At 41.4% G+C, this 22,156-nt stretch overlaps 1 protein-coding gene across 2 annotated transcripts in view; it reads left to right on the top strand.

Annotated features, from left to right (window-relative positions):
• Positions 1-21,602, top strand: part of spegb (striated muscle enriched protein kinase b) — a 51,150-nt gene extending 29,548 nt beyond the window's left edge. The window contains exons 14-41 of one of the 2 annotated variants that reach the window (XM_032513544.1): positions 989-1,108; positions 1,254-1,358; positions 1,789-1,995; positions 2,091-2,214; positions 4,012-4,184; positions 4,299-4,411; positions 4,611-4,779; positions 4,934-5,030; positions 5,221-5,421; positions 5,709-5,766; positions 5,892-5,969; positions 6,143-6,315; positions 6,398-6,424; positions 6,568-6,720; positions 7,783-7,825; positions 7,960-8,028; positions 8,156-10,904; positions 11,036-11,185; positions 11,741-11,857; positions 12,781-12,948; positions 13,124-13,246; positions 14,368-14,532; positions 15,457-16,297; positions 16,821-17,060; positions 17,204-17,427; positions 18,460-18,535; positions 19,021-19,170; positions 19,340-21,602. In XM_032513544.1, the coding sequence (XP_032369435.1) occupies positions 989-1,108; positions 1,254-1,358; positions 1,789-1,995; positions 2,091-2,214; positions 4,012-4,184; positions 4,299-4,411; positions 4,611-4,779; positions 4,934-5,030; positions 5,221-5,421; positions 5,709-5,766; positions 5,892-5,969; positions 6,143-6,315; positions 6,398-6,424; positions 6,568-6,720; positions 7,783-7,825; positions 7,960-8,028; positions 8,156-10,904; positions 11,036-11,185; positions 11,741-11,857; positions 12,781-12,948; positions 13,124-13,246; positions 14,368-14,532; positions 15,457-16,297; positions 16,821-17,060; positions 17,204-17,427; positions 18,460-18,535; positions 19,021-19,170; positions 19,340-19,595 (7,169 nt within the window). In that variant the 3' untranslated portion in view covers positions 19,596-21,602. Of the gene's footprint in view, positions 1-988; positions 1,109-1,253; positions 1,359-1,788; positions 1,996-2,090; positions 2,215-4,011; positions 4,185-4,298; positions 4,412-4,610; positions 4,780-4,933; positions 5,031-5,220; positions 5,422-5,708; positions 5,767-5,891; positions 5,970-6,142; positions 6,316-6,397; positions 6,425-6,567; positions 6,721-7,782; positions 7,826-7,959; positions 8,029-8,155; positions 10,914-11,035; positions 11,186-11,740; positions 11,858-12,780; positions 12,949-13,123; positions 13,247-14,367; positions 14,533-15,456; positions 16,298-16,820; positions 17,061-17,203; positions 17,428-18,459; positions 18,536-19,020; positions 19,171-19,339 lie in introns of both variants that reach the window. The other variant, XM_032513543.1, reaches the window with a different exon arrangement.
• The last annotated feature ends 554 nt before the right edge of the window (positions 21,603-22,156 follow it).

Raw genomic sequence — 22,156 nt, 5'->3', positions numbered from 1 at the left:
GTTATTTTGGGGAATTAAAAAGAACACTGATATAGGAAAACGGTTCAATTTGACCCAAGGACAACATGAGGGTTAAAGTAATTTAGTTCAATGGTAAGCCTATTTCGTGATCATAGAACGATTACGGTAGTGAGTAGTATTGAAAAGCTGCACAGGGAGGTTGGTCGGTGGGATGGATGGGTCAAACAACATTCTCTTTCTAACAACGGGGAAATGAAACGCCACACGTCGGCCCCAAAAACGGGACAGTTGTGGTTAGGGAAAAAGAACAGCGAAAGGAACCGTCACACGTGGGACACGCCGACAACAACAAGACGGTTGTTGTAGTATGGCACTACCGTCTTGTTGTGTGCCACAGGGAACGCAGATTGTGTCCTTGCGTCTGGTGATCATGTCCCACATGTGGCGTTTCATTTCCCCGTTGTTGCAATCCCCAGAGCAGCCCAGTGTCATGGCAGTTTGTGAAATGGTGGAAGTGTCAAAGTGGAAATTAATAAATCAAAATAACGTAGCCATTCTACGAACTGGCATAAGACCGGGTTGGACAGTTACATAACAATTCATATGAGCTTTTTTTTGATCTGCCACCTGTATATATAAGGCCTGTTCAGGGAAAGATCATGGTAAAACTTATGTTGACTGTTAGTAGGTGAGTACCTAAACTCACTGGAGTTAAATTCAGACATGTTTGTTGTAAACCTGACCATCCACCCCAGTCTCCATCATAAGAGGATTTAAAGCTCTGTAACAATATCATGCTACTTCCAAGAATGGACAGTTAATACTCACACAACTACAAGAGTTTGCTTTTCAGACATTTTAAGTGATTTAAAGCAACATTAATTAATTAATAAAGTCATTAATTTTTTAGGTCTAAACAGTCTCATTTAATAGGCAGCGATTGTGTTTAATTTCACATTGAAACAGAAAGGTAAATTGCATAAGACCAGTATACCTTATATCCTTTTTTCTCTGCTTTCTCCCGTAGTCCGTGACATCCACAGCCTGGTCATCCGCTCTGTATGCCATGCCCATGGTGGTGTCTACAAGAGTGTCATCTCTAACAAAGTTGGCAAGGCCACCTGCTACGCTCATCTCTATGTCACAGGTGAATTTCATTCCATTTTTGGCATAAACCATGAAGAAAAACATAATTGGCTTCAAACTAGAACCACTCATACTAGCAGATTTGTTCGGGCAAAGACAGATCAGAAACATTTATGGACCTCTAATTCCATTGTCATAACTTTCAGATATCCTCCCTGACCCTCCCGATGGCACTCCAGTGATAGAGTCTATCACTGGTAAAACAATCACCTTGAGCTGGAAGAAACCAAGGAGGCTGGACCCTTCCATTGGTACGTAAGAATGATATTTAAAATCGTTTTGCGGGGAGACCTCTAGCTCACCAGTTGAGTATGCGTCCCATGTAGGCTTAGTCTTTGGAAGCGTTCTGGTTTTGAGTCTGCCCTGCGGCCCCTTGCTGCACGGCCCTTTTGCTGTGTGTCATCCCCTCTCTCCCCCCATTTCCTCTCTATCTGCACTACATCTAATAAAAAATTTCAATAGTCCCAAAAAATAATCTCAAGTAAATAAATAAAATAACTTTTTTTTTGTTCACCAAATCAGATAAGTAAATTATATTCAAAAAATAACATAGTATAGACAGAACTTATACGTAAAAAGAACACTTTTAAATGATTTTGTAATTATCTTTTTGTAGACGGATAAAAAAGTATTTTCAACATCGTAGTGTAGATTTAGCATGAAAACACTTTTTCTCTCCAGATGCCAGCTCCCTGATGTATGCCATCCAACAACAAGCCCTGGGCTCCATCCAGTGGATCATCATCGCTTCTGGCTTGAAGGAGACCACCTTCACCATCACCACCCTCTCCAAAGGTGTGCGCTATGCTTTCAGGGTCCTGACTATTACCTCCAAAGCCTTCAGCAAGCCCTCGCCTTCCACCGACCCAGTGCAGCTTCTGGACCGAGGTACATTCAGGCTTTTAAAGCATCCATCCATCCAACACTGTGTGCTAACAGTTTGTGAAATATTCTATTTGTGTACATTTTGGATTTACTTCTAGGTCCCTATCTTCAGGAGGCTCCAGTGATTATTGATAAGCCAGATATTGTCCATGTGATGGAAAACCAGTCAGTCACTATCACTGTCACCCTCAATCACGTCAACGCTGCAGTCATATGGAAGAGGTATCTGTGTCTCTGTTGTCAAGTTTCTTTTAATAACCTTTTATCTTTATTTTATTTTTACATAAATGCACTTTACCTGTATTTTCCTGTGATACCTTTTCCAACATACACAGTATACTCATGTACAGTAATTGTTTTAATTTTTAATTTTAATGTCATTGAACAAAGAAAAGAAACTGGCATATTCATAGGTTTATAACAACACTGCAGTTGTATTTGTAGTTTTGTTGTTAGTTCATGATTAGTTCACTAGTCCAAGTCAAGTGGTATAGGGTGGAAAGGTTGCCCCCAGGGGGGTCGCGAGCCAGAGAGGGGGGGTCGCGAGTTGATTTCCAGAAATAAATAAAAATTTAAAAACGATTAGAAATAGCCTGTTAGCCATGATTTTAACACAAGATAAAACTAGTGGATACATTTAAAATAAAACCAAGCAACTAAATAAAAAGGGAACAGCTGTTTTGATTTTCTTCTTTCCGAGTAGCGGTCTCCAACATTAACACTACAACGCGGGATTCCAAAAGTACTGGAACCGCAAGACTCTAAACTCTATAATCTGTCATGATAAATACCTAATTGCAATTTAATGCAGGTTCTGTGTAGGATACTTTAGAAAAACGAAAAACACCAAAATGTAAAATTAACGTGTTTAATTATACACTTGAGTTGCCCCGGTGCTTCAATAACCATAACATGGCATAGTAGTAAAACGTAATTATTCCATTCACATCTGAAAAATATGGTATGTAAACATGCAATAACCACTAAAAGTATTTTTTGAACATTTATAACCTAACCTAACCTGTCACCTGCCTCCGTGTTGGTGTCTGCGTGGTGCGCATTGCTCGGACCGCGTCCCCCCCACCCCGGGGTTCGGACCGCGCCCCGCTCCTTTCCTCCTCTAAAATGTGTCTCAGCTCCTCTGCAGTTGCTGCCTGAACTTCCTCCCGACAATGTCTGCTGGTGCCCTCTGGAGAGGATGTGTGTGATTCCAGCCAGTTTGAGGATGTATAAAGTTGTAAAACACGTAGGCAGCCACCGGCCATCTAGCTGTGTCCCGCTCCGTCCACAGAGCGAGCGCCGGCGCTGCCTTCTGGTCCAGAACGGAGTCCATCCCCGCCGTACTCAGTGGTAGCAGCGTTACCAACGGGCTTTACCTTCGCCCCATCGTGATGCCCACAGTTGTTACTCAGAACGATTAAAACCAACACCACGAAATACCGAATACTGTATGGCGAATAGGTAAAAGGGATTTTTTTTTTTTGGCTAGTGTGTAATGTATATAAAAACTATTTTAAATTAAAATATAGAGCTTTTTAACTTGCTGTGCTCCAAACTACTGCACATCCACCTCCTTAGGTGAGATTAAGTTCAAATTAAAGTATGAGTAAATTACTGTAGAATAATGTCATGGCTGTTGTGTTATTTTGTGTGTAATAGCTCATGTTTGGATACGCCTGTAGTGCGTGCGCGGTTGCGCGCAATGTTTATAGTGGGGGAGGTGGGGGGGGGCGTGGGGTCGCGAGTCACTTGCACCGTTACTTTGGGGGTCGCGGGCTGAAAGTTTTGGGAACCCCTGTATTAGAGGATAGTCAGGGTGTATGGCAATACATATAGGCAGCCGTTTATTTCCAAGTGATTATCAAAGATTGCAGAACAGTGAAAAGGTTTTTTATTGTGCCCTGAATCAGCCTCAAGCAAGAGCCAAAACACACACCACACCTGCCCAGTGAGTCCGCTGCTCTACTCTCCATCGACAACATATTAATCCAGGGTTACAATACAAACACTTCTCCACAGGAGGGGAGCGGCCCTCGCCAGCAAGCCAGGCCTGTATGAAATGACTATGCCAGATGATGACCAGCAAACGCTGAAGCTACTTAAAGTCAAGAGTGCTGACATCGGAGAGATGCAATTTGTGGCTTCCAACAAGTATGGGAGTGACAGTTGTACCTTCAGCGTTGAGATGGCAGGTAGGCAGTACATCTATCTGTCTATCTGTCTGTCCATCCGTCCGTCCGTCTGTCAGTTAACTTGGTTTTTCACTTTAGTAACTTGATATTTCACCTTTGCATCTCTGTCCACAGCTCCACCAACATTTGAAACCATCATGGAGGACCTGGACGTTTGTACCGGGGAGACCCCTCGCTTTGCTGTGGTTGTGGAGGGCAAACCCATTCCTGACATCCTCTGGTTCAAGGTTTTTAACCATTTTAGCAGTCAAACATTAATTTACCGTAATACAGTAAGTGAATACCAAGATAAACTGAACTATACATCGGGGTGTGTTTTTTAGTTACTTTTTTTTTTTACAGTAAATGGAGATTTACCAAACCAATCTTTTTTTTTGTATAAATCTATGAAGAACCATTGCCAAAACGTACAGTATTTACTTTCAGAATGATGTCCTGCTGTCGGAGAGCAGTCATTACACATTTGTGTACGATGATAATGAATGCTCCCTGGTGGTCCTAAACGCTCGCCCAGAAGACTCCGGGGTTTACACATGCACTGCCAGGAACTTGGCAGGATCTGTGTCCTGTAAAGCTGAACTCACCATTCATGAAGGTAAGAGGTCAATTTATCAGAGCCATACAAAATCTAACACTCCTTGAATGCATGGCTAACAAGCTAAGTGAGGGAACTAATATTTACCATGCGGTATTGTCATTATTTCGAGTGAGAGTTCCCTTTTTTAATAAAAACTTGCTCATTACTGTAGCTAAACATAAAGAGGATCCAATGGACGATGAGGAGACTATTCTAAGAAAAATGCGCAGACTCACTGACAACTATGACATTCACAAGGAAATTGGAAGGTAAGGCATTTTAAAGGCAGCATTTTAAAACCCATACTTTGATGGAATATAATGCAAAATAACCGTTTTCCGCACAATACCCCAACATATGCTGTATTTCCTTGTGTCTTAATGCCTCCGAACAGATTTTGAATCATTCTGGACTTGAGTAGTGATAAACTGAATTTTCCTCCTGATTTCCTTCCTCCAGAGGTGCATTTTCTTACGTGAAACGTGTGACCCAAAAGGTTGGCAAAATGGAGTATGCTGCAAAGTTTATCTCCACAAGGGCCAAGAAGAAGGCGTCTGCTCGGAGAGAGATGAACCTGCTTTCCAAGCTGGACCACGAGAGAATCCTTTACTTTCAGGATGCCTTCGAGAAAAAGAATGCAGTCATCATCATCACTGAATTGTATCCTTATAATGCTGTTAAAACACAAGCACTCTGATGCAAATTAAACATTTAGCCCTGGAAAGTAGGTGAAATTATATGAAATGATATGAATAAAACAAATGAGCTGTTGCACTTTTCTTTATGTAGTTGTACGCATTGTGTTCTGAAAAGCTTTTATTAAAAGGTCTTATAGTCTAGTCTTAGTCTATATGTATATATATACTGTAAATGATTACAAACAATTAGCAGTTATTGTATAATGCGTCTAAAGTCCCAGAAAGAATAGACTTAATGAATCTCTACAGATGTCATGAAGAGCTGCTTGACCGATTTACAAAGAAATCTACAGTAATGGAGTCTGATGTAAGTCCTATGTCAGCAAATCTTACACTATACACTTTAATGTCAGTATAATAATCAAATGTATGTCATCTATTTATCAAATAAACTATGACTGTACTGGTATGTTTTTGTTTTGGAACCACCAGGTGCGTTCATGTATAAGACAACTGATTGAGGGTGTGGACTACCTTCATCATCTAAACATCATACACCTGGACATTAAGGTAGATAGTCATGGATCCTTGCTCTCCCACTTATTCATTGTCTTCCTCTCTATATAAAAAAACATTTAGTAGAAATGGAACACTGGAAAAGTTTTTGTTCTTACAATTAACTAATGATTATACAAAATTATGGCAGAACATGATCAATTATTATTCTTTTATTCTTTCCTCAGCCTGATAACATCCTCATGGCAGACTCCCTGGGTGATCAGATCCGAATCTGTGACTTCGGTAACGCAGTGCAGCTTACACCTGATGAGGCTCAATACTGCAAATATGGCACACCAGAATTTGTCGCTCCAGAAATTGTCAATCAGACCCCTGTGTCAAAAGCAACAGACATCTGGTAAATTATGTCTTGAACTTGGAGTTTGCTTGTTTTCTGTTAACACACAGCCTTTTTCTAATTGTTTTCTTTATTTTCCAAGGTCAATTGGAGTTATTGCATACCTGTGGTAAGTATAATTTTGATTAAAATGGTTTATTTTCTTTGTTATTAAATGTATTTCAGGATGCTGAATATCAATGTCAGTTTTTGACATGTTTGCCTGTTCAGGCCTACCTGTCATTAAACTTGAGTATTTCCTTCTGTTATCAGTCTGACCGGAGTTTCTCCATTTGCTGGAGAGAATGACCGCTGCTCCGCACTGAACATCCGGAACTATAACGTGGCCTTTGAGGAGAGCATGTTTGCTGAGCTTTGCCGAGAGGCTAAAGGGTTCATCATAAAACTGCTGGTAGCAGACAGGCTGTAAGTTACTCTTATTGGGAAAATACATCTATACATATCTAATTTATAATTGCAACAAGCCATTCAGGAAATGAGTTCTACTGAATAATGCATGAGATATTGAAAGACATATTTTCAGTCAATCCTGATGTCTGAAACCATCCAAAATACAATCTTAGTCTATACAGTATAGTCTTTTAGGTAAACACAGTGTATCAGAATGAGAAATCCGATTGAAAACAATGTCTTTATTTAACATCTATCAATAAACTTGGCATTACTTGTAAAAACACACAAATACAAACCAGATTATGTCAACAACAATGAGATGATGACGTGGAGTGTGGAGTTTGTGAATTCAATATCTATCAATATGTCTCATTCACTATTCTCAGATATAATAAATATGTTCACATTTTAATGTAATATTGAAAGGTGAACTTGGATATTTTTTGAATTTTATTTAATATTTATTTCCTTTGTGGCCTGTTATAGATATACCCTTACATTTTTATGTAATTAATAATAATTAAAGTAATAATAGTAGTATAATAGTTAATTTTTCAAAGCTGTTTAAATAACGCTAGAACATGTCAAAGCTGTCACCACAGTTTCCTCTACCAATTTGTTACTTCATAGAGAAAATTTTTCCATGATAAGTGAAGTAGCTCATGTTAATGATTTTTCAATATTAGATGCTTATCAGATACTCATTTGGTTTTTAAATTCCATTTTTCTCTAGTGCTTGTCTGTAGGTCTTATACGACCACATTCCTCTGGTGCTTTTAGGATTTTTAGAATTAAGGATAGCTAAGAAAACCAAGTTTATTAAGGTAGATAATAGAAGGGTGACCTCTACCTCACCAAGTGCGAGCGGACGCCCCATGTTGGCTGAGTCCTGTGCAGCGGCCTGGGTTCGAAACCAGCACTTTGCTACATCCCCCATCTCTCTCCCACCTTTCCTGTCTGTCCACTGTCACTCTGAAATCCCTAAATTAAAAAGAATAATGGATAGATAATAGATAATGGAACAAAAATGTGCATAAACCTGGAAGACTGAAATATGCCAACATTTTCCTCTAGGAGACCTAATACTCAAGAATGTCTCCGACACCCCTGGTTCAAGGTAAGACTAGGCTATTGGTACTTCACGCTACAGTGTTAATCATCGACAACCTCTTTCTGCAGTAATTTCTCCTTGACGATACCTTGCTTCTTCTAATTTCTTTTCATTACATTTAATGTCTATTTATTGTACAGATACTGAGCAAGGGGAAGGCCATAAGTACAGAGGCCCTGAAGAAGTTTGTATCTCGCAGAAAATGGCAGGTGGGGGATGTTGTGTTGCCTAGTCTGGCTTTCTATATTGCATTGCGTTACAATTAGAATGCCTATACATAATTATATGGTCGCATCTTTTGAATGTTTTAACTGTATCATGTTTCCTCTTTAACAGCGTTCACTAATCAGCTATAAATCAAAAATGGTCATGAGGTCCATACCTGAGTTGCTAAACGATTCCTCCAGCCATGTCTCCATTGCCGTTCCCAGACACCTTAAAGAAGGTTCCCCTTTGCCATCATCATCTTCAGATTCTGATGAAGACATTGGTGAACTGCCATTTATTCCAATGCCACTTAACATGGAATTTTCTGGATCACGGATATCACTTAATGACATCCAGACCAATGAGCAGGAAACAGGAAAGCAGGACGGAACAAGTATATTGTCTGGGTCTCCTGCTCAAGCCCAGAAGGCAATGGAGTGTGACACTAAAGAAACAGATAAAGAAGGGGTTGAATTATCAAGTAAAGGCCGCCTGCGGAAAAGGCTGTCACAAGAAAATGACAAGGGTTCCTCAGATGAAGAATCCCCTGCTGAATTGCCTCAAAAGTCACAGCTGACTAGAAAACCCCTGCGAAGGGGTTCAAGCATGGAGTCGGACAAACCAGAGGGTGGACGACGAAGGGGAGAGCTAAGACGTGGAGGCTCAGCCGACAGTGCATTGCTGCTCCGTATTACACCGGAGGAAGAAGCTGGAGAAGGAAACCAAGAGAATGGGAGGAGAGTTCTCAAGAAAGCTGTCTCTATGGAACTACCGAGGAGGAGCACCAGCCCAGGAACTGCCAAGATGAGTCAAGAAGACTATGCTCTTAAACTGGAGCTGATGAGACAGCGACTGCTTCGTGGTGGCTCTGTGGACAACAAGATGAGTGGGCTGAGAGGACCGCTGTTGGAAACATTAGGAATGGGAGATGAAAAACGTTCAATAACCTCAGATCGCTACTCTCGTACTGCTCGTTTGGGCCCATCCCCACTAATCAGAGCTGCATCCAGCGACTCTGCAATGGAGGACGTTCCCAAACCCAAAGTTTTGCGCAAAACTGCTTCCTTCAGTCAAGGTGATTCCGAGCCCATAGCTTTACATCGCCGTTTAGGAGCTCCCTTGGAGATACCCTTGGCGCAGGTAGAAGAGAGAAGGCTCAAGGAGGCTATATCTATGTCATCTCTCACTGAGCAAATCAAGCTAGACTCCCGTCCAGTAACTCCCAGGGAACCTTCACCAAAACCGCAGTCCCCTGAGTCTATTGTGCAGGAATGTCCAACCAAAACAGAAAGCGAGGAGTCATTAATGGAGAAAGAGATAAAGACTGATGACATTATGAAGGAAAAGATGGATGGGCTGAACACAGATAGTAATTTTGATGAAAGATCAAGCACAAGTGGTTTCTCAGAGAAGGACATGAGCATTTCAGAAGAACCAATGATTGAATCAGAGTGTACGGGCCAGGGAATTCCTACACCTCCTCCTGGGGCCCAAAGCTCGAAACTTGAAGAGAAAATGGAAGAAGAAAGAGAGAGCGAGCAAGAAGAAAAAGGAGAGATTATGAAAGAAGAAGAGGAAAGAATTGTCAGTGTTGCTGAATTTAATGAAAAAGGAAATTACGTCTCTGAAGCAAATGTAAAAGAAGAACGTACTATGTCTGCAAAATCTTCTGATATGGTCATAACCACAAGCTCAGTTATGGTGAGACCTACACAGGAATATCCCCATCCATCAACAAATGTTCTGTCAACTTATGTACCACCCTCGCTTCCTGCTCGAGTTGTTCTTCCAGATGGAAGCATGTCAGCATATGCAAGTATTATGCAGACCATCATGGTCCCTGCAGTTCAGCCTCTCAATGACCAACCTTTAGGCCCTTCCACACCCATTGTTGCTCTAGCCACCACATCATCCTCAGTATCAACTGACACATTGGTACCCACTTCTCCTCCTGCCAACATGTCCTCTGCTTTACCTGGTCCACCAAAGTCAGCCATTATGTCAACCTTTGAGCATGCTGCGGTGTACTCCCGTGTAGCATCACCTGAAATGATGACAAAAGAACCCAGTCCACCGAAGACTACCATACATTCTTCATCCCATCAAGAGCTCTCGGCAGGAGTTGACTTCAAGGACATTACCTCTGAAGAGGTCTTTGAGGCACGCTTCAAAAAACGTGAATCGTCCCTCTCAAGAAGTCTCAAATTTCTGTCGCGGTCAAAGAATGAAGACAAATCCCAAGCGATTTCATCAGAATCCACAGAATCAGGTGAAGAGATATACAGACCGGGGCCAATCGGTGCACCATTGCAATTAGCACCAAGGAGACTTGAGGAGAAGTCAAAGTCAGTCTTGGACCTTCGTGAAGCTCAAAAGGACCAAGGCTTTATGAAAAGGCTCTCTATGCGCCTGAAGAGAACTCCGTCAACTGAGCGCAAGGACGAAACAACCAAAGAAGAGGATTCCATTGCTTCAAGACGTAGGCTTTCTTGGACTCTCGGGCGAAGAGGGTCACAAGAGAAGAAGGAAGTGGAGATGACGTGCTTGGAAGCTGGAGATAATGCGTCGGTGGAACAAGATGAAAAGGAGCTAAAGAAACCCAATGAATCCCCTGTCTTGGCAATGCGCAGAAAGATTGAATCAACAGTAGCGGGCATCTCCACAAGAATTCGCAGTTTCTCAGAGGAAAGGAAAGCATCAGAGGACAAGGAAACCAAGAGGACACCCATTATTTCATTGCTTCGTCGTTCAACGTCAGAGAGCCGTGCTATGAGGAATGTCAGTGTTCCTCAGAACCAGCTGGCATCTCAGGCCAGTAATGGTGCCTCATCAGAATCTCTAGACTCCATGTCCAGCCTAAAGTCAGAAACACCTAAGGGTATGCAAGGTATATACTCATACGTCTTATCTTTGAAAAGTTTTATGTTCTCTATGTTTGGAGAGTAAGAAAGTACTTTCTTAAATGCATGATGGTTGATTCATGGAGACAATTGTTTTTTTCTTGAACAGTTGTGGAGGCTGAGCGCAGATCCCGCTGGGACAGATGGGGCCTGACCAGAGGGAAGCGAGACAAGACTGTATCACAGCCGGACATACCAACAGCAATCTCCAGAGAAAATAGTTCCTTACGTTCACGCCATTACTCCAGACTAGCTTCTGGTAAGTTACACAGGAGTGTGCATGAAGAGATTCTGATTGCACTGTGTCAAGGGTAAGGTAATGCAAGCTCAAAGCAATAATTTGACATTTGGAGAGATAAGCTTAATCGCTTTCTTCCCCAGAGTTAGATAAGAAGACCACTCTTGTATCTTTCCATTAAATATAGGGTAGTTAGTTAATCAGCAGCAGCTTAGCTTAGCAGAAGAACTTTAAGTTTCCTTTCTTACACATTGCATGCTGCATGATCTACCAAACCATAACACACAAATGTATGTCAACATCAGTAAACAAATGAAATTTTTTTGCTTTGTAAATGTACATGTGATGCCTTTTTATTGCTCATACATATATCTCTTTATGGCAATAGCAAAATTGAAGAAGGTTATGGGGGAAGAACACAAAGACAAAGGTTCCCACTGATCCTTTGTCAGAAGTTGTACAGTGGTTCCAGTGATTTCTGTCTTAATCATCATTGGATACAGCAAATCATAACTTTTAATTTTACTTATGAATATTTGGACATTATTTAAGTGATGCAATGTCTTTTGCTCCAAGATTTTCCTCCAGTATTCCACATAAAGCTAAGAGATCACGTCCTGTTGGAGGGGGATCCTGTCACACTCAGCTGTCTGCCAGCAGGCAGCCCCCACCCACACATCACCTGGATGAAAGGTAAGGATCTCTGATGCAAACAAGGCAGTGTTACCTAAGTAATGGCGTTTTTCCATTAATGGTACCTCCTCAACTCGCCTCGGCTCGACTCAACTGGACCGCGGTACCCCGTCTTCCGGTTGTTTTGTTCAGGACCCCACCCCCATCTGTCGCTAGCAATAATGACGCAGTGATTTGTGACGATTCTCTGCGACCAATCCGTAGTCTGCAGGTTTTCACGTCACGTTTGGTAGGTAGTACTACAAAAAGTTCCTGTTAGCAGGTACCAGGGACTTTTTTTGTAATGGAAAACCAAAAAAGGCAAGTAGAGTCAAGGCGAGGTGAGTAGATACCATGCAGTGAAAAAACAGCATCATGGTCTCACAGATGGATGGTCAAAATCACTTCATTTGCTAATTACAATCATTTACATAATTATTCTTGGGTTTATGAGTGCGGCAGAGAGGAAGAAACAAAATGACTCCCCTGTGTTTTCTGACCACGGTGGGAAATCTGTTGTCGATTTCATGTTGTTTACGGTGAAGGAGAACCAGTAAATGAGTACAGGGAAATGTAACCTACCAATCCCAGCCAAGCAGACCAATCACAGTTGTCGCTGCGATGTGTAGTTACATTTCTGAGGAGGTGCACTTCAGGCTACTGCATAGGGTGCAGCGTAGGGTCCGTATCAACGCATACCTACGTACATACCTGCGTACATACCTACTCAGTAGATTTAACACAGAACCATAAATCAAGCTTTACATTGCATCTCATACACACATACTAACATATGGTCCCATGATAAGAGAAGTTGCAGGAGAAGTGTTTATCTCAACAGATAACAGTTAACGCGCTTTGTCATTTTAATTTATGATGTTAAACTTGAGTCTTCATCATTATGTCTCATAATAAAAGACTTAATTTTATGCATGTTTCCTCAGATAAGAAGCCCCTGGAGATTGATACCAGGATGAACATGATCGCCTGCCCTGATGGCCGGCAGCTACTGATGATCATGCAAACCACCAAAAAGGATGCAGGGGTCTACGAATGTGTTGCTACAAACCCCCTGGCCGCAGTGTCCAGCTCTTGCACAATATCTCTTGCTCGTAAGATCTGAGACATACATCACTTTTATTATAGTACTTTATAGTACCATATATAAATAAAGAAAGTAATAAAGAGTTATAGTCTACTGGACAGAGAACAGAGAGCCTGACAAGACACTGAAGGCCAAGTGATATGTATATACTGTACGTAATATGGATACCTTTGTTTTTACAGGTCTGCCTAATCATCCTGGGACCCCTGAAATACCTCAGAAGTACAACAACACAGCCCTGGTACTGTGGAGGCCGTCAGACACAATTGCTCCCTGCACATACTCTCTGGAGAGGAAAGCAGAAGGTCAGTGTTTACTGACAATTATTCCACATTTTATTCCCCCTTTTTAGATTGAACCCCATGGATGCATGATGTAGGTTTTAAAAAGGTTACATAGATCCAAGAGTAATGGAGTTTCGAACCATATGCTGTGTGTTGCCCAGAATACTGAGGTTTTTCTGTCCATGCAACGCACCTATTCTCATCAAACAAGTTAATGGCATAATGTGTAGGATTTTCCTAAAAAGCAATGTATAGACTAATTCAAAATTATTCCCTACTCAGTCGTCACTTATGACCCACTAGTAAGTGTATGGTGGCATCTATTATCTGCAGGGACCCTGCCCTATGCCTGTATTTTCTCTTTTCTTATTATTTTTGTGGGATTGTGGAATCTTTATGGGCATCATCAAAGAGCAGTTGGGCTCAGCAAAGAACAGTTGGGCTCAGCAAAGAGCTGTTGGGCTCAGCAAAGAGCAGTTGGGCTCAGCAAAGAGCAGTTAGCTCAGCAAAGAGCTGTTGGGCTCAGCAAAGAGCTGTTGGGCTCAGCAAAGAGCTGTTGGGGCAGGTTGTGCAGCCCATTCTCATTCCCAACCGCTGCTTTGACTCAAGGGTGAGTTTGCCTGACACAGACACACAGAAACAGACAGGATGAATCTCTGCATTAACTCATAATCCAGCAATGTGGCCCCTTCCTGCATATGTAACTGCAACATAACTGCTATAAGAACCATCAGAAATCCTCTGATTTACTTCATTCACTCCAAAAGGGTTGCACAGCCTCCCGTTTTGAGAAGTACCCGTATGTGCCTGTCTGATTTATACCTTAAAGGTTGCCATGGCAACTTGTGTGCTAGGATATATATATAGTGGTGAAGGTGAAGTAGCAAATTACATGTATATGTTTATGGATAATGAAATCTAACCTGAAACATAAATACAGTGTAGCAGCCTTGCAACATAAGAACCACTATGGACTAATGGAGTTTTTTTTTGTACTTTATCAATATCTCAACACACATGAGATATGAGACTCATTTATAAATTGCAAAACAAGGTGTCTGTGTGTATTTGATTTAAAATATGGCAAGTGTAATGTAATATAACTATAAATTGTCTCTTGAATTAAAATCTTTACTCCCCAGGTGAGACCAACTGGTTGATCGTGGCTACAGGGGTGGCCGACTGTTATTACAATGTGGTTGACTTGCCAGCAGGAGGCTCCTTCAGGTTCAGGGTGGCATGTGTCAATAAAGCTGGGCAGGGCCCCTATAGCAACCTCTCAGAAGTAGTAAGCCTGGATGCTTCAGGTATGTATTATCTCCAAAAAAGTCATTGAGAACTTGGTATTTGTTTTAGATAAGGCCAACAGTAATTCACTATCAATGCACTATGTTATTTATGTCCCTAACATAACAGATACAGTCAGATGCAACAGATTGAAATAAAAAAAACATTTTTTTGTGTGTTTAACTGTAGTTTCTGTTTTGCCCAACTCATTTTAGGTTTTTATGTGTAGGTTGTGTTGGAATTTAAAATTTTATATGTGCTTAAACATTGTGGTTGATTTGCATTATACATTCAAGTCAAAAGGTAAACGCATTATTTCAACATAAATGGAGACATGTTGGTCATGCATTAAGTTTGTTGATGGTTGTTTGTTGCATTAAGTTGTTTTGCAATACTCTGTTCTATAACATAACATGTTCTGGTATATTCCATTATAATCCAGCTCTCCTAAATGTGTTAAAAGCAGAATTGATTGTTAGGGATGCTTCCTGAATCTGGTTTCAGTCCCACTTTTACAGCCCACTGATCTTTTCCTGAACTGAGGGTTATAAACTCTCAGTCACATTCCAAATGAAAAGATAACGAATAAGCGCACACACACATCACTGTGGTCTAAAGACCCCACCCTTTGTGGAAAAGACTAGGGGTCCAAGAGCCAGAGAGGCAGACAAATTTGGGGGAGAGCCGTGTTAGGTTGACTCTGTATTTGTCTCTAGGATATCCTATGTAATAAAATGGATTCACACATCCACATCTGAGATTTTGGCTACTAATTGAATGAACCCTGAGAATGGAGCAGGATTTAGCTCCAACAGTTGATAATACCATTTGTCTTGGACCGCGTACATTACATACCTTATTGGACAATATGTTCATACTTATATCAATTCAAGTCTTTGAGGTGTATCCTTCCTCTTATTGCCCCTCCCCTTTTCTTTCATTAGAACCAGCTAAATCCAGTGCTACTGTGGTGGTCAAGACTGTCCCTGCAACTACTCCCCCTGTGGTGGTGATGTCATCAATGAAAGTGCCTCCCATTAAACCAGCTCCCAGTAAATCCACTGTAGTAACACCTGTCCCTCCCTCAACTTCAGCTCCCGCTCCCTCTGTGGCTAAATCTGCTTCTCCAGTGACCATCAAACCCACTGAGCAGATTGAAGCTAGTCACCCTGCTGTTACTGCACCTGTAAGTACATCTCCCTCTGAACAAGCTCCTGTTCAGACTACCAACGGTGTCCAAGCCACGGTAGCCAAAGCCAAGACCACCATTAGCATTAGTGTGAGCAAAGCCCAAACCAAATTGGCACCCCCCCCTCTTGTCCCACCCAAACCTCGGAGTCCTGTAAATGTAGCCCCCAGCAAATCTCCTGTACCACCATCTGCACCTGCCATCGGGAAACCTATTTCATCTGTTCCCATGTATGTGCCAGCTGCGGCTGCGCGGGTTACTCCACCTTCACAATCTAGTTCCACACCGACAACTAACACCCGTTCAGCCACTCCTGTGACTCTGTCACCCCCAGTGACTGTGTCACAACCCATGACTGTGTCGTCACCGTTGGCTGTCTCACGGCCCGTGGTGGTGGTGCAGAGCTTGACACCACTGCTGCAGGGAGGGGACAGCCGGAGTACCCCATCTGGACAGGTCACACCATCTGGACGGGCCACACCATCTGGACGGGCCACACCTTCGGGACGCAGGACGCCTTTGGGCAAGCCTGGAGAGGGATCTCTGCGCCAGGGAGTTCCACAGAAGCCTTACACCTTCATGGATGAAAAAGCAAGGTAATCACTACTAATGGAACCTGACTAAGATATACAAAACCTGATTTAAGTAAAACTAACTCAAACGTGCGCTGACAACTTTAAACTGTACTTAGAAAACAAGATATTTTAAAGATGCTATAATCAACATTATTATATTTATAAAAGATTAAAGAGACAGTTCACCCCAAAATACATAGTTTTTCTTTTATTTGTTGTGCTATTTATCAATCTAGATTATTCTGGTGTGAGTTGCCCAGTGTTGGAGATATTTGCCATAGAGATGTCATCCTTTTCTCCAATAAGGCATTTGGCTTGTGGTGCACAAAAAAGAGCAATTGAAGCTTTCCAGAAATCATGACCGGGATACTCAAAAATAAACCCTTTCCACTAATCCCTACATCTTGCTTTAACGTCTTATAACTCATGGATTTGTGGCCTACTGTTTGATCTGTTGTTGTTTTTAGCAACAGCAGGCCGCTGTTTTCAGCAACAACAAAAAGAACTTGGCAAAGGGACCACTGACTTATTCTTTGTCACACAGGGGTCGTTTTGGTGTGATCCGTGAGTGCCGGGAAAACGCCACAGGCAACCTCTTTATGGCCAAGATTGTTCCATATGAGGCTGACAGCAAGCAGACGGTGCTGCAGGAATACGACATTCTCAAGTCACTTCATCATGACAGGATCATGGCCCTGCATGAAGCTTACGTCACACCACGCTACTTGGTGCTGATCTCCGAGTACTGCAGTGGGAAGGAGCTGCTCTTCAGCCTCATTGACAGGTGAAGCCAAACAGCTGTACTTGTTAAATTGGTTCCTTGTCTTTGTTTTAAACTGAAAAAACAGGATTTATTTAGAAATGCATTGCTAAGCAACTGCCTCAAAATATTCTCCCTCTCACAAGCTGATTTCTGGTGGGTTTCAGGTTACGTTACTCCGAGGATGACGTGGTCACCTATATTGTGCAGATCCTCCAGGGTCTGGACTATCTCCACACCCGACGCATCCTCCACCTGGACATCAAGCCAGAGAACATCATCATCACCTACATGAACGTCATCAAGATCATTGACTTTGGCAGCGCTCAGACTTACAACCCTCTTTTCCTCAAGCAGTTCAGCCCTCCTATTGGGACCCTTGAGTATATGTGTAAGAGCCCTGTTTGTTCATTTTACATTACCACAGGAGATGTAAAATTAAAGCTTTGCTAATCAGTATTTTTATGTTAACATAGAATAAATGATACCCAAATTCCCTCAACTATGTGAAACTTATTAGCATTAATTGCTCATTGTTTTGGTTTTGTGACCCAGAACATTTACTGTTTTCATTCAGTCTCACTGCTCTAATCAGCATCATTTTTAGACGCAGTAGGCGGCTGTTTCTACAGAAAGAGCCCTAATAAACCAATCACTATTTGCTTTAGAGGATGGTAGAGACCAAATCAGAGCTTAAATGAGTGTGAACATTTGACTTTGTGACTGCTGGATGTGTAAATAAGCAACTCTTTGCTAACACTTTAGCAAAATCGACCTCATAATGTAATAGGAAAGTGTGTTTACAGCTTGTTGCGCTGCCCTCAAGTGGCCAAAAATCAATGATTGCTCTCATTGGATTGCTAAGGTCAATATTATTCCTGTACTGAGTGTTTAGTTAGATTAATATTAAATTACTTAAATTGTATTTACTCAGTGAGGCTAATTTAAATCATTATCTATTTCACAAGAGGGACATGAGGACAAAGTATATATTCACACATGATTATGACTAAGTTGATTTGTCCACACAAAGCAATTACCACTGGCCCTAATTATACAATCACAAATACAAGTCCCTAGGAGAAATGAATGTCCCTGTGCATATTGAGAGAAATCATTGAATAGAAATGTGTTTTAGGGATTTATGAAGGTATTGATGGTGGTTAGGATGATTAAGGTAAGACACTTAGAGGAATAAACAACTTCAGAATTACATAAACTGTTTTGTCAGTGGACATGCACTAGCTACAAAATCCCAGGAGTATTATAACCTAACTAATCAACTAAAAAATATGCGTTCACACATTTAAAAAGACCACAGACAACATCAATAAATATTCACTGCATAGTATGAAGACCATTTGCAGATGTAATCAAAGTTCTGTGTAAAACAATGAAGCCTCAACATCTTTCCTTTCTTCAGCTCCAGAGATGTTGAAAGGGGATGTTGTCGGTCCTCCAGCTGACATCTGGAGCGTGGGTGTATTGACTTTCATCATGTGAGTACTGATTTCATAGCTTCCAGCCAGCAGGCCCTCTTCAAATAGACATGGTATACTGTTCTTTATGTGAAATGAGGCTTGGGATTTCAGATCTCAGGTCTTTTCTATATACTGTGATTTTCATGGTCTGAACATTTGGTTGCTCTTGTGATATTATTTTGGTTTACAAGTAGTATATATCCATGACATTCCACTTCCGGGATTGCTCTCGTTCCTCCAAAATTCCACCGGATGTCACTCCATTCGGATGTCTGTTTTCGGATGTCTCGTTTCCTTCCACTTTCTTTGTGTTGTCATTTTTAAACTATGGTTAACTGCTCCTTAGATCTCTGCAGGGTAAATCCAGACAGCTAGCTAGACCTGAGTTTTGGTCTGGCCATGCGAGACTAATTCACAACTAACCTAAGGAACCATCTTAGATATCATCCTGCTTTGTTGACATGTTTTGAGGGTGTCAAAAAAACTTCCCTCTGATTTTCCAGGCTAAGCGGCAAGTCGCCTTTCATTGAAAATGATCCTCAGGAGACTGAAGCCAGGATCCAGGCGGCAAAGTTTGACCTCTCTAAACTCTACCAGAATGTGTCCCAAAGTGCCTCTCTGTTTCTTAAAAAGATCCTCTGTAGCTACCCTTGGTAAGCGAAACATTAGTCCTTTTTGTAGTTGCCATATTGCACAGAATAACTATCTTTGCTTTTTGCTGAGACCTAATTTCACAGCACTTTGCAGTACTTTTTTACACTCCATTGTATGCTGCCCTTTCTGTTTTTAACATTTGGATCGTCACTGTCTGATCTTCAACAGGGCCCGTCCCTCCATCAAGGACTGCTTCAATAACTCCTGGCTTCAGGATGCCTACCTGATGCGCCTTCGCAGGCAGACTCTCACCTTTACAACTACCCGTCTCAAGGAATTCTTGGCCGACCAGCAGCGCAGGCGAGAGGAGGTGGCCACCAAGCACAAAGTCCTCCTGCGGTCCTACCAGAGCTCGCCACAAACCCCCACCAGCCCCGCCACGCCAAATGTGCCAATTTCACACTCCACACCTCTCACCCAATGAAAACAGGCTTCCAAAAGCCAGTTGTCATGACTTTACGGGGGGGGGGGGGGGGGGGACACCATCCTCAGAGCTAGACACGACTTCAAGCCCTGAAATGGGGTGGTCCCTTCAAGGTTTGACTTGCTTGGGAGAAAAATAAAAACTCAAGAAACAATCAGTGGCTGTGATCTACAGAGACGTTCTCATCTGCTTCTGAAAGAGAATCTAGAGAATGCTTTTACACTTAAGGGAACTCTTTCAAAGTTACATGAGCCTGACTGTTTTTTATATGGTGGACCTTGTTCATGCAAGGCAGGATGTTGTCTTCAAGTTAGTACCTCAAGGTTTGTAACTTTGCATACATTTTGGATAAATTACTTCCTTTCTTACTGTCAACTCTACAATGATTAGAGGGAATGCATTGTACTTACCTACCGCGAAAGGCCTAAAATTGCTGCAATTAATTAACAATTTAATGTTAAAAACATTGTTTCATTTAGGTTATTGACGAGATTCCAAAATGTTGAACACTTTTAAAACAAGGAGTATGTTTCTGACCAGAAGTTAATTCTATGATATCTAATTTTGTGTCCATGATAAAAGAGAGCCCAGAATAGGGCGAAGTATTGGCTCTCCATAAACTTAATCCAACTTTAACTAAAGCAGTGTAATTCGTGCTACAGTACCTGACTTTTTTTCAATTTCTGTAGCATCTCACAGATTGTCAAGATTGTAGCAGTTCCAGTTACTTTGTTCAGAGTTTTTTTAAAGTGTAAATTAAGGTCACAGAATACAAAGGAGGATTCTCTACGTCTAAAGGGCTTTTAGAAAAGGACTCTTATAATTAGTACAAATTTCTGCCCTAATGTTAGTGAATATAGTAAGGATTCTCAAAATCAGAGTTTTGCGTTGGAATTCGTTATTAGATCATGATTTTTGCTCCAAGTGACGCTATGCACAGCATAAGTGGCTCTATGCAGTATGGTCACTAGTTGTTTCACCACAAGTAAGCTAAGAACCAGAGCATTGGCTTCCAGTTCAGCTTAGCTCTTCCACTCAGCCCAGTGTAGAGGATCCTGTGGGATTAGCCACGCAGAGATGTTTGCACTCATTTCTGAGTTTACTAAAATGACGTTTACAAGTTTGCTGAGTCAGTCGGTCAGTGTATTCTTAGAGTGTGCGTACAGCACTTTGCCTGAGATACGAGATCTTTATTAAATGTAAGATTATTCAGGGCTTTAGTGCTAAACTCAATCGCTTTAGAAACCCACTGGTGATACTGGGGTGCCTCCAAGTGCCCTTAACAAGTTAGCATCAGTTAGCATAACAATAGCCTTTCCAACCCATTGAGAAAGGATGTTCCTTAGGACATTGATGATAATATTAATTCTTAATTTAGCTGTAATTTTCCATTTTTAAAAGCTACTGTTTAAAAAAAAAAAAAAAAGAGAGAGTTTGATTTATTAGGTTTTTATAAATGATAGCTTTTAAATGCTGAACCTTTAATAAATAAAGTTAGATTTAAAATGGTTAGAAAGAAATTATTATTTATTGATTCCCTTAATTAAGTGGCATACACCTTTTTGGTTTCCAGCCCATAGAAGCTTGAAAGACTCTGTACACATTAATATGCAATATTACAGCCCATGCAGACTATACACATCATGGAATCAGAAATTTAAAAAAACTCAGACAATCATTCGAGCTTTAGGAAATATTTAATTCATTTTTAAGCGACACCTCTTATTCCACGCTCTGTATATGAGAAATATTGAGGGATGTACAGTACCTCTAAATAAAAAATGACATTATTAAATCAGTGAAAGACCTGATGTCATCAGCTGCTTCGGGGTCTTCTCATCAGACACCCTCGCCCAGGCGACCGTGCCGGGGGGGGATCCGGTCCCAGCTTGTGTCCAGGTGGCTTAATTCGCCCCACCAGTCATCCCTCTTGATCCAAAGCCAAAGGGAAGCCTTTCTAGCGGCTTCCAAGATGTTCTTGATGGCTCTTTGTTTCTGCAGTCCACAGAAAAAACAAGTCAAGAGAATGTAAATGAGAGGATGGATTTGTAAACCATTACAAAATGGGGTAATTAATGAATTGTAATTTTTTTCACTTTGGTTTTAGTCCCTTAAAACACGTAACTTTTCTTGCAATTGGCCACGTACCGACTCTTGTCCCTTGGATTGAAAGTAGAACGCAGTGGCATATTGGTGTTTAATGTCTGATTTCAGATATATTGTTACGTCTCACCCCACAGAATATGGCCATTATCCCTTCTGGTTGGGTTGGTCCTAAATATTTGTTTTGGAAGTCTACCCTCAGGTGTCAGTACCAGCACCTTTGCTTTAACAACACATTGATCATTTATCAGTGATCCTCATTTCTTGGTAAAGACATGGCTATGTTGTATTGTTTCTTTCATATTGCTTTGCCTCGTGAGGGTAAATTCCGTTTTAAGACCAGCATGTGAAACACTTGCACAAACGTCAGATTTTTCATCACTTTGCTGTCCCGCGTGTTAATATCAAGAGGATTCATTTTATTATACATAAAGTATCAAGTACTGCAATCAGACACT

This window comes from Etheostoma spectabile, chromosome 4 (assembly GCF_008692095.1).
Source record: "Etheostoma spectabile isolate EspeVRDwgs_2016 chromosome 4, UIUC_Espe_1.0, whole genome shotgun sequence".
Taxonomy (NCBI): Eukaryota; Metazoa; Chordata; class Actinopteri; order Perciformes; family Percidae; genus Etheostoma; species Etheostoma spectabile.
This window is presented reverse-complemented; position numbering and strand designations above follow the sequence as displayed.